The sequence below is a fragment of the Nesoenas mayeri genome (assembly GCF_963082525.1).
Source record: "Nesoenas mayeri genome assembly, chromosome: 2".
Taxonomy (NCBI): Eukaryota; Metazoa; Chordata; class Aves; order Columbiformes; family Columbidae; genus Nesoenas; species Nesoenas mayeri.
The window spans coordinates 90,371,944-90,384,926 of record NC_137543.1 but is presented as its reverse complement, the minus strand read 5'-3'; the positions used below and the strand labels follow the sequence as shown (position 1 = coordinate 90,384,926).

General features: G+C 42.9%; 1 protein-coding gene across 2 annotated transcripts in view; it reads left to right on the top strand.

The window, feature by feature from the left end:
• Nucleotides 1–4,111: 4,111 nt before the first annotated feature.
• Nucleotides 4,112–12,983, top strand: part of LOC308037587 (enoyl-CoA delta isomerase 2-like) — a gene marked incomplete at its 5' end in the record, with an annotated part of 35,100 nt that continues 26,228 nt past the window's right edge. Inside the window, one exon of one of the 2 annotated variants that reach the window (XM_080339458.1) lies at nt 4,112–4,173. In XM_080339458.1, the coding sequence (XP_080195584.1) occupies nt 4,112–4,173 (62 nt within the window). Of the gene's footprint in view, nt 4,174–4,273; nt 4,293–12,983 lie in introns of those variants that run through there. The other variant, XM_080339456.1, reaches the window with a different exon arrangement.

Below are 12,983 nucleotides of genomic sequence, written 5' to 3'. Positions count from 1 at the left end.
CAAGATAACTTTCTGTTACATATGTATTAAAGTTCCCTGTGGTGATAATGCAAAATCATCTGCCATGGAAATCAAAATCTGAATAATAAAGTACCTGACACATCTGTTTCCTGGATAAACAATTTATATCAAAGAGAAAACAGCTGCCTTGTCACAGTAAGGGATGACAAATATTCAACTCTTTAATACTGAGTACAGTGACATTAAAGAATGCATATTTCAGAAAATCTATGGGACAAACTGGCAAACACTCAACATTAAAGACTGCAGAAATTATTGCAAAGACACAAGAACTATCATTATAGCAAAAAAAAAAAAAATTATGCTGGTCAGATTGTAGAATATTTTGCAATCTTGAAGGAACTGGAGATGCAGATAATACAGTGATCACCTTGATGTATCAGAATCAGCTCCCATGATGTCAACACCATTCCTCCCTTCCACTGTGAAGTTACACGAAACACTTTTTGTTCAGACTTTTATCAGCATGTCAAAGAACCTGCAATTATGCTGAAGCACACAGCACATAGATATAGATTACAACAGTCAAACCACTCACTCTGCAAACAAAACATCAGGATCCAGTGGTCTGAAAATTCATTGCTTGATTTTGTATTTCATAATAAGGGCATAATATTTTCTCTAGCATATACATAGCTTATAATTATTATGACAGGATGTATATGGTAAAATGCACACATAGAAAAGGCCAGAACAAAAGTGTGTAATATTAAGCCACATGCAAATCCCATCTTGTGAGGTATGTGACTTTGTTCCCCTAAGATCCCACTTCCATGAGTGAGAATACATTGCAAGGAAGAAATGGTTAAAAGCATGTTAAGAAAATAGGTAATGTCACATACATAAGGAAAAGATAACAACACCAATAGAACAGAAAGATGTTTTTGTGACACACTACTCACAAAATGCTTGTTTAATATTTCAGCTTACCTGAGCAGTCAGATGAATGCTAAGTAGCTAAGTAATTGAAAGGAGGACAAGAGAAGAATAAAGAGAGAAGAAAAAAAGGAAGAAGGACATCTGGAGGTATAGGTTTCTAGAGACAGACACACACATCAAATTGCGCTCTTGTAGACACAATACATGGATTGTGACATGTATCTTAGAAAGGTGAAGAGAAAAAGAATTCACTGTGCTTGCTATTTCTCTATATCTTCCTTTGGTGAGCACTGCATACTGCTGGTGTCCCTATTTAATTCCTATAGCATACAATCCATCTTTGACTGAATCCAGAGATGCCTCTTTTCTGTCTTCAGGTACAACTGGAAAAAGTTTATTCATTCTCAGAAGTTCCAGTATGACTTTATTAAAAAGACAGGTCTATTTCAACTGATTTACATGCAATAGAAAGAAGTTAAGAAAAATAAGATCTAAGATATTTAATCTCATATATTTAACAGCAAAGTTTTCTGCAGGTAGTATGGGGTGAGAAGGAAGCTCGCAAATAAAGCACAGCTGCTGTGCTCTGTGTTCACCTGCGCAGAGGCAACAGAAAACATAATGCAAGCGACTATTTTGCCTTGGAACTGAAATGGGTGAGCTGGGTCTAATGGGCCACTTTTGTTACTGTTACCTTCAGCTAAGCAAATATATAAAAGGCTTTTGTGTTTTCAAGAGGGTAATAATTTCAAGGCAAAGAGAATTCAGGAGAAGTGCACTCCCCCCTCCCCAAATACTTCTCATGTCGCTTCTAGACAGTAGTACAAAATGTGAAACTGTATTATTTTGAAATAAAAGAAAGAATATAAGAATTTTACAGAAGGATAAAAATGCAGCCAGGAAAAACCTTTTGTCTTACCATTAACAATAAAATGCTAGAGAGGACATTGTCATTAGGGACTTGTTTGTCCAACAATAAATCTGAAGCAACTTACCAAATGAGTTCTCTGGGGAGTCCTCTCTAGATTCATCACATTAGTGCTAACAATAGTACTACAGTAAACTTTCAACTGATGCTCATTACATTCCTGCAATTATTTTTCTGGCCTTTTCAGACTACAAGACTAAAACTATTGTGTGCATAAGCTTTCAGTAAAATAAACTATTATTTGACAAAACAAATGCCAGCATTTTAGAGCAGAATTCTTTTCTTTTTTATTCACAGAAAGCCTCATTCCTGTAGCTCAGAGGAAAAAATTAGCCCATAGTTTGGCTTTATGCATTCAAAATACTGTCTCTGTCTAACAAGGTACATACTTTAAAGCCATGAGTTTTGCTTGATCAAGGCCAAGTAAGAGTATAGAACAACAATACCATTTAATATAACACCTTTAGAAGGGTGCTTTCAAAGTCTTTTATAAACATGAATTTCATCTCACAACTCTGTGTAGCAGAGAAAGAAATTGCCACTGAGAGGCTAAAACGCAAATAAATACCTATTTTAAGTAGGTCAGATAGAGATGCAAACCAGTAAAGGTTGTGTCTGAAATTGAGAAATGGTAGGCTTTTGGATCTGTAATCATAAGCAAAATTCAAGATGTATCAAGTTCAAAGAAGAACACTCGTGCTTGAAATTCAAGGCTGTGTTAGAAAAAGTCAGCTACATGTGATTTGACCAGAGTCACACATCACAACCATGGCAAGATGAGAAAAAAAACGTGCCATCCTAATTGCTGGTCTCAAACAGTTATGTACACTTTTGGAAAACAGTAACCAAGAATTTAAGGAAGGAGAACCCCACAGCTCATTAACAGCTTTGAAACATTTATCCTTGAGGGAGAACTCATAATCCTAAATGCATTTACTTCTGGGGAAAGGAAAAACAAACAAACAAGAAATCAAATCAGGACGAAAAGGTGATTTTATTGGGTGCTTTTTGAAAGGAGACTGACAGAGCTGAGTATCCCAGTCATGAAGATCTTCCCAGCACCTGACTGAACACAGAAACATCTTTCCCAAAGCAGATAACATCAGCAAGGAAAAATTAAACATACCCTGAGAAGCGAAAGCTCAAAGTGCAAAAGCTTAGCAATAAACAGCAATAGATGGGACAGACACTAGGATTTATTTCACTTTTGCACGGCACCAGTCCTATTGAGGTACAGACCCAAGGCTATTCAGTAGCCCACCAGGTGATTTGTGTGGATAAACAATGACATGAACATATTTAAGAGCTACCTAGCAGGCAAAAATAGAAAGATAATACAAGTAATGGCCCCCATCAATAACGTGATGTGTGTTACAAGGCACTTTTGAGGGGCTGAGCTGAGTCCATTACTTTTGCTCACTGGCTTCACATCTGATCATTTTCCACAGTCTCCTCTCTGACAGTGCCAGCTGCCCGTCAGGCTTAGAATCATAGAATGTCCTGAGTTGGAAGGGACCCACAAGGATCATGGAGTCCAACTCCTGTCCCTGCACAGGACAACCCCACAGTTCACACCACGTGTCTGAGGGCGTTGTCCAGTCTCTTCTAGAACACTGTCAGGCTTGGGGCCCTGACGCCTCCCTGGGGAGCCTGTTCCAGTGCTCCACCACCCTCTGGGGATGAACCTTTTCCTCATGTCCAACCTAAACCTCCCCTGGCACATCTTCCTGACATTCCCTCGGGTTCTGTCGTTGGTCACCAGAGAGAAGAAATCAGCGCCTGCCCCTCCTCCTCCCCTTGTGAGGAAGCTGTAGCCCCATGAGGTCTCCCCTCAGTCTCCTCTTCTCCAGGCTGAACAAACCCAGTGACTTTAGCCACCCCTCATACGGCTTCCCCTTCAAACCCTTCACCAGCTTCGTGTCACTCTTCTGGACACTCCAGTAGCTTCCACAACAACCTGTTTCATTTCTGACCCCGAAGTGCATTTCCCAGGTTATGGCCCCCGACTGCTGTCACACCTGCACCTGGTCGCTCGTAGAGAGGAGACTCCCCGCCCGGTCCCTCCCGCCAGCGGAGCCCCAACCTGCCGCCTCACGGCCCCCGCCAAGCCCGCCCCGGCCCGGCCGCCGTCACCTCAGCGGCTGCGGGCGAGGCCATGGCGCGCAGCCCGGCCTCCACCACGGGAGGCGGTCGCCATCCCCTCAGCTGAGGGCGCCGTGGCTCCGGCGGGGCGGGGTTTGCCGCCGCCACTTCCTCCTCCTCCCCGCCGTGGTTCCCGGTGTCATGGCGGCTTGCGCCCTGACCTTCGTTCGGAGGTTGTGCTGGCAGCCGTTCTGCCAAGTGAGGTGAGCCCCGACCGCCCGCGCACCGCCCGCGCACCGCCCGTGTGGCTGGGGGCTCTAGTGCCGTCCCGCCCCGCTGAGACCCTGGTCCGAGAGCCGCTGTCTCCTCGCCGCGCTCCCCGGTGAGTGGCCGGTAGCGGGCGGCCTGGCTCCCTCCCCGGCCCTGCTGCTGCGGGGCTGCCCAGTGGGCCCTCTCATAAAGGCCAGGGGAAGGCTGAGGGCCGGCAGCGGCGGGGCCGGGGCTGTAAGCGCCGTGGGGCGGCGGGAGGCGCGGCGGGAGGCGCGGCCGCTGCCTCAGGCCTGGGCAGCCCCGTCTCCCCCCTGCCGGGGCCCGGCGTGGAGACCAGGCGCCCTCCCACCCGTGCCACTCGATGAACCGGGTTTGATATCTCTATACAGCCTGTATGTAGGCGGTTAATGCGTGGGACGAGACACTGGTTTCATCCTAAGTTGAGGGAAATCACTTTCTGCTTGAGACAGGGACCCTTCCAGCCGTACCGCCCGCATTTTGTGTTTGAACACACTTGTGGGAGTGGGATACCTGCGTTTGTTGCCTTCCTGAAACAGGGCCTGTACCCTTGTATTTCTGTCTCCTGAGGCAAGTGTTTAACCACCAAAAAAGTAGTTAGGGTGGGTGTAAGGGGCCTGAAACTGTACTGAAATATGGAGAAAAATATGTGATTCTATATCACAGAATCACAGAACGTCAGGGATTGGAAGGGACCTCACAAGATCATCTACTCCAATCCCCCTGCCGGAGCAGGAACACCCAGATGAGGCTACACAGGAAGGTGTCCAGGCGGGTTTTGAATGTCTCCACAGAAGGACACTCCACAACCTCCCTATGTTCTTGTTCTTTCCCCCCTCCCAATCAGTCCCACGAAAACAAGCTTAACCATGTGTTCAGCTAATTAGGGCTTCTTGCTGAGACTACTCTGACTTTGGAAATAGTGATGCAATATCTCCCGTGGTCTGTCTTCATTACATATTGATCTTGAGCTGTTTCCAGGTAACGTGTCACTTGCACTAGTGACACTGGGACAGGTGTGCAGCTCTGGTGTTAGCTGGGCTGTGGGAAGCAGAAAGGATGACTTGGCTTGTGAGTGGACTTAGAACTGTAGGATTGACATTGACAAAATGGTTAAGTTGGAAATTCTGCTGAAAAATTGTTTGTGTGTGAATGATAATCACGAAGTGTGTCAATTTGTAGAATTTGCTCTTCCTATCAAAAATATCTTAATTAATACTCAAGTAAAAGTAAGCATTTGGTTTGTTACGTATACTCAGTAAGCAAGATCCTAAGTAGAATAGTGAAACAGGCATCACCATACCAATAGATTAAAGACCTGTGGTGCTCTGATGGTTAACAGCACACAATTCTGACTGTTATAATGTACGCTTTCATAAGTGAAATACTTTTACCCAAGTATCTCCATTAGGCATGAATGCATTTTTGACCAGAAAACTGTACTCATTTAGGCATTAAGGTATAATGTTTTTCTTCCAAGGCTTTGTGAGAAATTATTTGAAGCATGTACATGAAAATCTTCAGATACAGGGAGAAACAGAGAGAATGCAAGTTGTGTGATCAGCATGACTTCTGCCCTTATTTCAAAAAATAACTCTTCAGGCAGACTTTCTACAGATAAATATTAATTTAATGTAGCTAAGTTGTTACAACAAGAGGAAGGGAAAGCAATTCTAAGTTGGAAAACATGTAGAAGACTGGCCTGCTGGACATCGTTAGGCTAGTGCAGTCAGATGAATTTGAAATGGCAAGATTCGGTATGTGAAATAAGGTAATAGATTAATATGAATAATGAGTTAATGTTTCTAGTATATTATCCAGATATAATACAGATAAATGGTGCAGTTTTTCCAGTAGTACACCACCAGACAGGTGGGCTTTATTTTCTATATCAACTGTATGCTAGCAGAATTATGTCAAAGGTGCTGGCAGCCTTGCTATGCCAATACATTTTGGAGGCTTTTTTTGCAGTCTAAATTTAAAAAAAGGGGCATATCTTTGGAGCACTGGGAGGTGAAGGCTTATACAAATATAAGGGCAAAATACAAGAATTCCTCTTACTTTGGTGTTTTGCATTTTGTGTTTGTTCGGTTGTTTGGTTTTGGTTTGATTTGTTTTTCCAAGAAGGGCATTCATAATCCTTTCAGACATGGTTCTAGAGGCTAGTCTTAGTTCTACAGGCTGTCTTCCCATGTATCCACTTTTTGTCCTGCCCCATTGCAGTATGTAATTTTTCCAAGTTTGAATTTGTTTGACGAGAAGGGATGCTGACATAAATGCACATTCAGAAGAGTCTTACTGAGGCTGTACCCATTCAACAGTCTTTCCATTCAGCTGTTTGAGATTGGGAGCTTCACTGCTATGGGGATGTATTTGCATTTAAAGCAGGTGAGACCACTGGGAGCAAAAGGTTTGCTGCTGGGAAACCTGTGTCCACACTATCCCTGTTTTGGGGCTTTCCTTCAGGCTGGTTGTAATATGATCCCAGTGACAGGCACATGACTGGGTGCCTGTCAGCAGCTGGGAGACAGCTCCCAGTTTTATGGTATCTAGAAGGGATCTGTATCAGATGTGCCAAGACAACTCTGCAGCACGAACAAGTGAAACGGAGTTGGAAACAACTTTGAGACTTGCTCCAAGAGCATTCTCCTGGTCCAAACTAAGGTAGTAACCTAGTCACACTTTGACTTTGTAGTTGGTAGTTATATCAGCAACTTTAAAGGAGCTCAGATCTTTATCAAAGACCAGTTTTTCTGTAAGCTACTCCTTTGATTCTCAGCAGCTCTGAAGAGACTTTTTCAGAGGAGTGCTATTAAATGCTGGTATTTAAATAAAGTGGATTGAAAAAATGGTTCGTTTTCTCTTATGGTGTTGGCTTGTTTATGTGGCCTTGTTGGTCTTTGTCTGTGCCTGGGATACTTCCTGGTTACAGTAAATCTGTCTTTGCTACAGTATCTACTCTTCAGCTTGGGAGGCAGCAGCAGTCTTAAGGGGTTGAGTTCACTTCCATCCTGGCTCTCGAGCTGTGTCCCAAATCTCTTCTTAGCTTTCCCGCATCATCCTGTGACAAGACATCTGCATGTTTACAGCCCACACACACACAACAGGAGCTCAGGTGCTATTAAATCCCAGCAAAATATGCAACAGTCCTTATTCAGTCTCTGCAGCCTTTTTCTGTTTCTGTCTGGGAATTTATTGAACCAGCTCCCTGAATTGCTTAGCCTTTACTTGGCAGTACAGTTGCATTCTTTGGTTGTTATGTCAAAGGCCCTTTGATACATTTACAGCAAAGCAGGACATCATAATCCTTGCATCTGCTCCTTTCGCTGTCTCTGACTGCAGACCTTATAGCTCTTTTCTGCATTTCCTCCCACAAAGCTAGTCAGATGTAAGCTCCTGGGAGGAGGCCCAAAGCGTTTGACTTTGTCCTGGATCTGTGCACATTATGAAGAAACTCCTCTGTTGAGGGTGGAGGAAGAACTGATCTCTTGCAGCTGAGAGATTATTTCTGGCTTCGTCCAGCAGCTGTGTTCTGGGGCCTCTCCTAGTGAGAAGAGGCTCAGTATTCCAGGTCATTCCCTGAAAGTACTTCTTTATTGCTGTTAACAGTCTGTTGACTGCATCATGGGTTTTTTGTTTGCTTGGTTTTAATATATGAGGAGGATGTAAACACAGCCTTCCACTGCTACAGATATGCAATAAATTTACCTGCATTTGGGAATGACTGCAGATGTCAGCACACCCAGAGTGCACGTAAGCCTTGCCTTGCGGAAAACCTCTTTGAGGCTATTATCATCTGGGAGATGACCAGTAGGTTTGATGATGAGCCTTCTTCTGTCCTGTTTCTTTTTCCAGGTTTGACCACAAGGAGTTAATTGGCCTCAGAAGGAGTGTTCCTGGATCCCTGTAGTGGGAAATGTCTTGATGTCTTGACCTTTCTGTGAATCCTATTCAGATAGCTGTGGTTGGATACAAACATAAAAATCTAACTAGCTTTGTTCTGATGTTCTCATGTCAACTGAGCAAAAGGGACATTATTGCCTCTTCTCACCCACTTTCCTGCTGCCAGGCCCTATTTCTGTATTGCAGCAGTTGCTTCTTTTTCCTACTGTCCACTGTCACCCCCAGTCCAATCCCCTTTTCCACAGAGGAGGACTGGATTTTCCTATTGTTGCTCTCAAGTAGTATATCAGACTATATTCTTAAGAACTATTTGCTAATACTCCTGAGTCTTCTGTGGGTCCGTACCGAAACCTCTGATGCTGGCAATAGAAGTCCACATACAGGGTTGTGTTTTAGCCACAACACAAAACGCATACCCCCCTAAAGGTGATGAACCCCTTGCCCTGTCAGGCAGAGGGAGAAGACCTGAGACAGCCCCTGCGCTGTTGCTGTTGGGCAGAGGTAGGGGACAGAAAAGAAGACGAGGGTTGGAAGCTAGTTCCAGTTTGGGGCCGTGGGCCTGAGGAGTGGAGGAAAGCAAATGTCACTCTAGTCTTCAAAAAGTTTATGAAGATATAACGAGGTGGATAGATGATGGCAGGGCGGTGGATGTGGTCTACCTTGACTTCAGTAAAGCATTTGACAGTCTCTCACAGCATCCTTACTGCTAAACTGAGGGAGTGTGGTCTGGATGACTGAGTAGTGAGGTGGACTGTGAACTGGCTGAAGGAAAGAAGCCAGAGAGTCGTGGTCAATGGGGCGGGGTCTAGTTGGAGCCCTGTATCTAGTGGAGTGCCTCAGGGGTCAGTACGCGGGCCAGTATTATTCAGTACATTCATCAATGATTTGGACGAGGGAATAGAGTGCACTATCAGCAAGTCTGCTGATGACGCCAAGCTGGGAGGAGTGGCTGACACGCCAGAAGGCTGTGCTGCCATCCAGCGAGACCTGGACAGGCTGGAGAGTTGGGCAGGGAAAAATTTAATTAAATATAAAGAAGGAAAGTGTAGAGTCTTGCATCTGGGCAGGAACAACCCCAGGTTCCAGTATAAGTTGGGGAATGACCTATTAGAGAGCAGCATAGGGGAAAGGGACCTGGGGGTCCTGGTGGACAGCAGGATGACCATGAGCCAGCACTGTTCCCTTGTGGCCAAGAAGGCCAATGGTACCTGGGGTGTATTAGAAGGGAGATGGTTAGTAGGTTGAGAGAGGTTCTTCTTCCCCTCTACTCTGCCCTGGTGAGACCACATCCAGAATATTGTGTCCAGTTGTGGGCCCCTCTGTTCAAGAAGAACAGGGAACTGCTGGAGAGAGTCCAGCGCAGGGCAACAAAGATGATTAAGAGAGTGGAGCACCTCCCTTATGAGGAAAGGCTGAGGGAGCTGGGTCTCTTTAGTTTGGAGAAGAGGAGACTGAGGGGTGACCTCATTAATGTTTATAAATATGTAAAGGGTGAGTGTCATGAGGATGGAGCCAGGCTCTTCTCAGTGACAACCAATGATAGGACAAGGGGTAATGGGTTCAAACTGGAACACAGGAGGTTCCACTTAAATTTGAGAAGTAACTCAGGGTATCAGAAAGGGTATCAGAACACTGGAACAGGCTGCCTAGGGGGGTTGTGGAGTCTCCTACTCTGGAGACATTCAAAACCTGCCTGGACACATTCCTGCGTAACCTCATTTGGGTGTTCCTGCTCTGGCAGGGAGATTGGACTAGATGATCTTTTGAGGTCCTTTCCAGTCCCTAACATTCTGTGATTCTGTGATCCTACACCAGTGAGGCCCTGTGTAGTATGCCGTTGCTGTCTTACATGGGCTCTTGTGTTTTGGTTTCTGAGTCTCTTGAGTCGTGACTCTCAGTGCTGTGTCTCAGGCTGTCCTGGCTTGCCTTGTTCAGCTGTTTGCAGTTCCCTATTAGACAGCCAGTGGTTAGTTGGTTTGTTTGTTTGTTTCACTGACAGATTTCTGTATATCAGCTCTCCTTGGCTTATGCTGTATTCTGTAAGTCTCAGGTACTCTGCTCTGCTCCACCTGCTTGAGCTAACTGTGCTTATCTTTTCAAAATTCCCTTTGGTAGGTCAGGCCTCTAGTTCTAGTTGATGCCTGTGAGCCAAGTTTTCTTGCTCAGCCTTGACTGTGGGCCACAGATCCTTCCCTGACAACCACAAAGGCAAGCAGAGCACTTAAGTGCTGCTTTTTCCCAAGCTTATTTTTTTCTGACTTGGTGCAAGTCAACAAAAGGTTTAGAGAGCTTGTCATATGTATGTTACCTTTAAAGTAGTAACAATTTTCTCTTCATCTATATTAGAAAATATTAAAAATCACCTTTCCTTTCTTGAAACCTTGCCCATTTTGACTTTTGCAGTAACTTTTTGCAAGATACTGGTAAAATCAGCTTCCCCTAACATTGTGACTGTAAGGTGACTTTCAGAGTCTTTCAGAAAGGATCTTTATACTACTGATGAATCTTGGATTTTTGTTTTTCATTAAGGGTTGGGATTCTGAAACATAGCCATTAGTGTGAACTCACCCTCTGTCTTTTGAATACTGAGCCTAGCTAGTCAATGGAAAATGAAGAATTAAATCTCTTCAAGGAAGTCTTCTTCTGTGAATACTAATGTTAATTGCATGAGTTATTACATCTTGTTTGCACATGCTATTTTACCAATATGACTTACAAGACAAAATGTAGTGGTAAAATGGTTAAACAGTTTTCCCAAGAAGCATCTTAATAAACTTACGTCCTTATTTAAGCACCCTATTACACTGTTTTGAACAGAAATACACACAGCAGTTAAAATCAACCAAACAAAATCTGGAGCAGCAAGCTCACTAACTGTATGTAATTGAGCTGGATTAGACAGTTCACAGCTAATATCAAGCCAAGGTGTCTGGAAATCTTGAAGACAGATTGACTTGGATCACCGCTTTCTGTTGTCGTTAATTTGCTTTGAAGCAGCTGTTCATTTAAGTCAATGGACTCTGTTAGCTTTATCTGCTGGATCACTAGGTGGTTCTGTAGCAGATTGGCTGCTGAGTGCAAATGAATCTGATAATGTGAATGCAAATAAGGTGGTATTTAGCTACACTTTTTGTTGTTGGATTTTGCCAAGGCTTGAACAGCCTTCTCTCCAAAGTGCGCTCTCCGGTACCTCCCACTTGACGTGAGGAAGCACAGTTTATCTTTGCCCTTGCTTTTTAAGATTTCTCTCCCCATCAGAAGTTAGTTATGAGTTTGTTGAGCTGAATATAGATACATTTTCAAATGTTTGGGTTTGTGGTGTTTTGGTTTAGTCTCCTTATTTGTTTTTTACTTAATGTAATGCTAGGAATTAATTTTGAGCTTTTGCTAGGGTAGGAGATACTGTCTTTTAATAGTACCATTCTAAGAAGCTGCTTATTTCTTTCTTCCCTTCTACTTCTCCACCTGTGCAAATCATGCTTAGTCTGCAACTGCGATCTAGTGAAGAGGACAAGCAAGCTATATGTCATTCTTGCATAGTAGTCCTTGTTAGGATGGAAATTGGTCTGTTTATTTCTAGCAAAATTTTTGGAACATACAAAGAAATTAAAAACACTTGAATGTCAGGAATTCAAAATTCATAGTGCAAAATATTACATTCTACCCTGGGCTTGACATGCAGACTTAAATCACTGTAATGAGCCTTGTTTACAAGTAACCTCCATTTATAGTAATGCCAAAGTACACCCCAGAGGATTCACTGGTAGTTGTCTTTGTTAGAGTGAGCACATATGGAAGATTGAACTAGTTATGTCCATCTGTTCTTTTTTTTCCATTTTATTATTGTATTCAGCATAAGAATATTTGTGACTTATTTTTTTTCTTTTTTTTTTTACTATTTCCTGGCTGTTCTATTTTAAAAGAATAATTTAAATTTTAATCAGTGTGAAATAAGCTAACTGAAACTATTATGTATTGATATTCAGTTCAGATTGGTTGTTTCTTCATGATTCTGACATAGCAAGTGATTGAGCCTTTCTATTGTGATGAGCCCACTGATTACAGTGAACATTTTTCAGGTCCCCTTGAAGTTCATTATAATAAAATTTAGACTGCAATCAGTAAACTCCAGCAAAAACAGTGAGCTAAGATTTTAAAGGCCTTGTTAAACCATCCTTTTTCACAAGCAAACAGAAACCATTGCCAAATAATTTAGTGCTAGATGCTCCACCAGAAAACAGGAAGCAAAAGCTCTCTTGGAATGGATTCTGGTTGAGGTTTCTTTCTTCCATCAAAAGTTGGGCTTTATGTCACTGAATAGGTGGTACTATTTGTTTGGCTTTGGGGAGGTCTGGCAGTGATTAATGTGTAGCAACTTGATAATTTGCCAACATCCTAGATTTAAAATTTCCCTGATGATATTCTTTTCTCACTGAAAGCAATGATATTAAAGAAAAAAAAAAAAAATCACTGTTACAGTGTCAGCATAGTATTTTATCAGCTACTGCTTTTCATATGAGTAACGCAGGTCAGCCAGCCACGGAAAGAAGACCATAAGCATTATTGGTGAGCTAATAACTTCATTGTTTTGTTCATAAGCTACTGATTTGTAATGTTGACCTAAATACCTACAGAAATGATAACAGCACTACATAGCAGTGAATTCATTAGGTAGACAGATTTCATTTGTTTTGAAATCCAGAGAGAACTTGTGTGATGTTTGCTGTGTGTATGAAAGCTACCTTTTTCTTATAACATGGAGTATTTCATGTGGAAACTTCTGTGCTCCAGTCAGTGAATGAAGTCTATTTTAATCAAAGATTAAATGGAAATTCTCATTGTGTTGGTTTAGAAACAAGTAAACAGAACTTTGCCCTCAAGT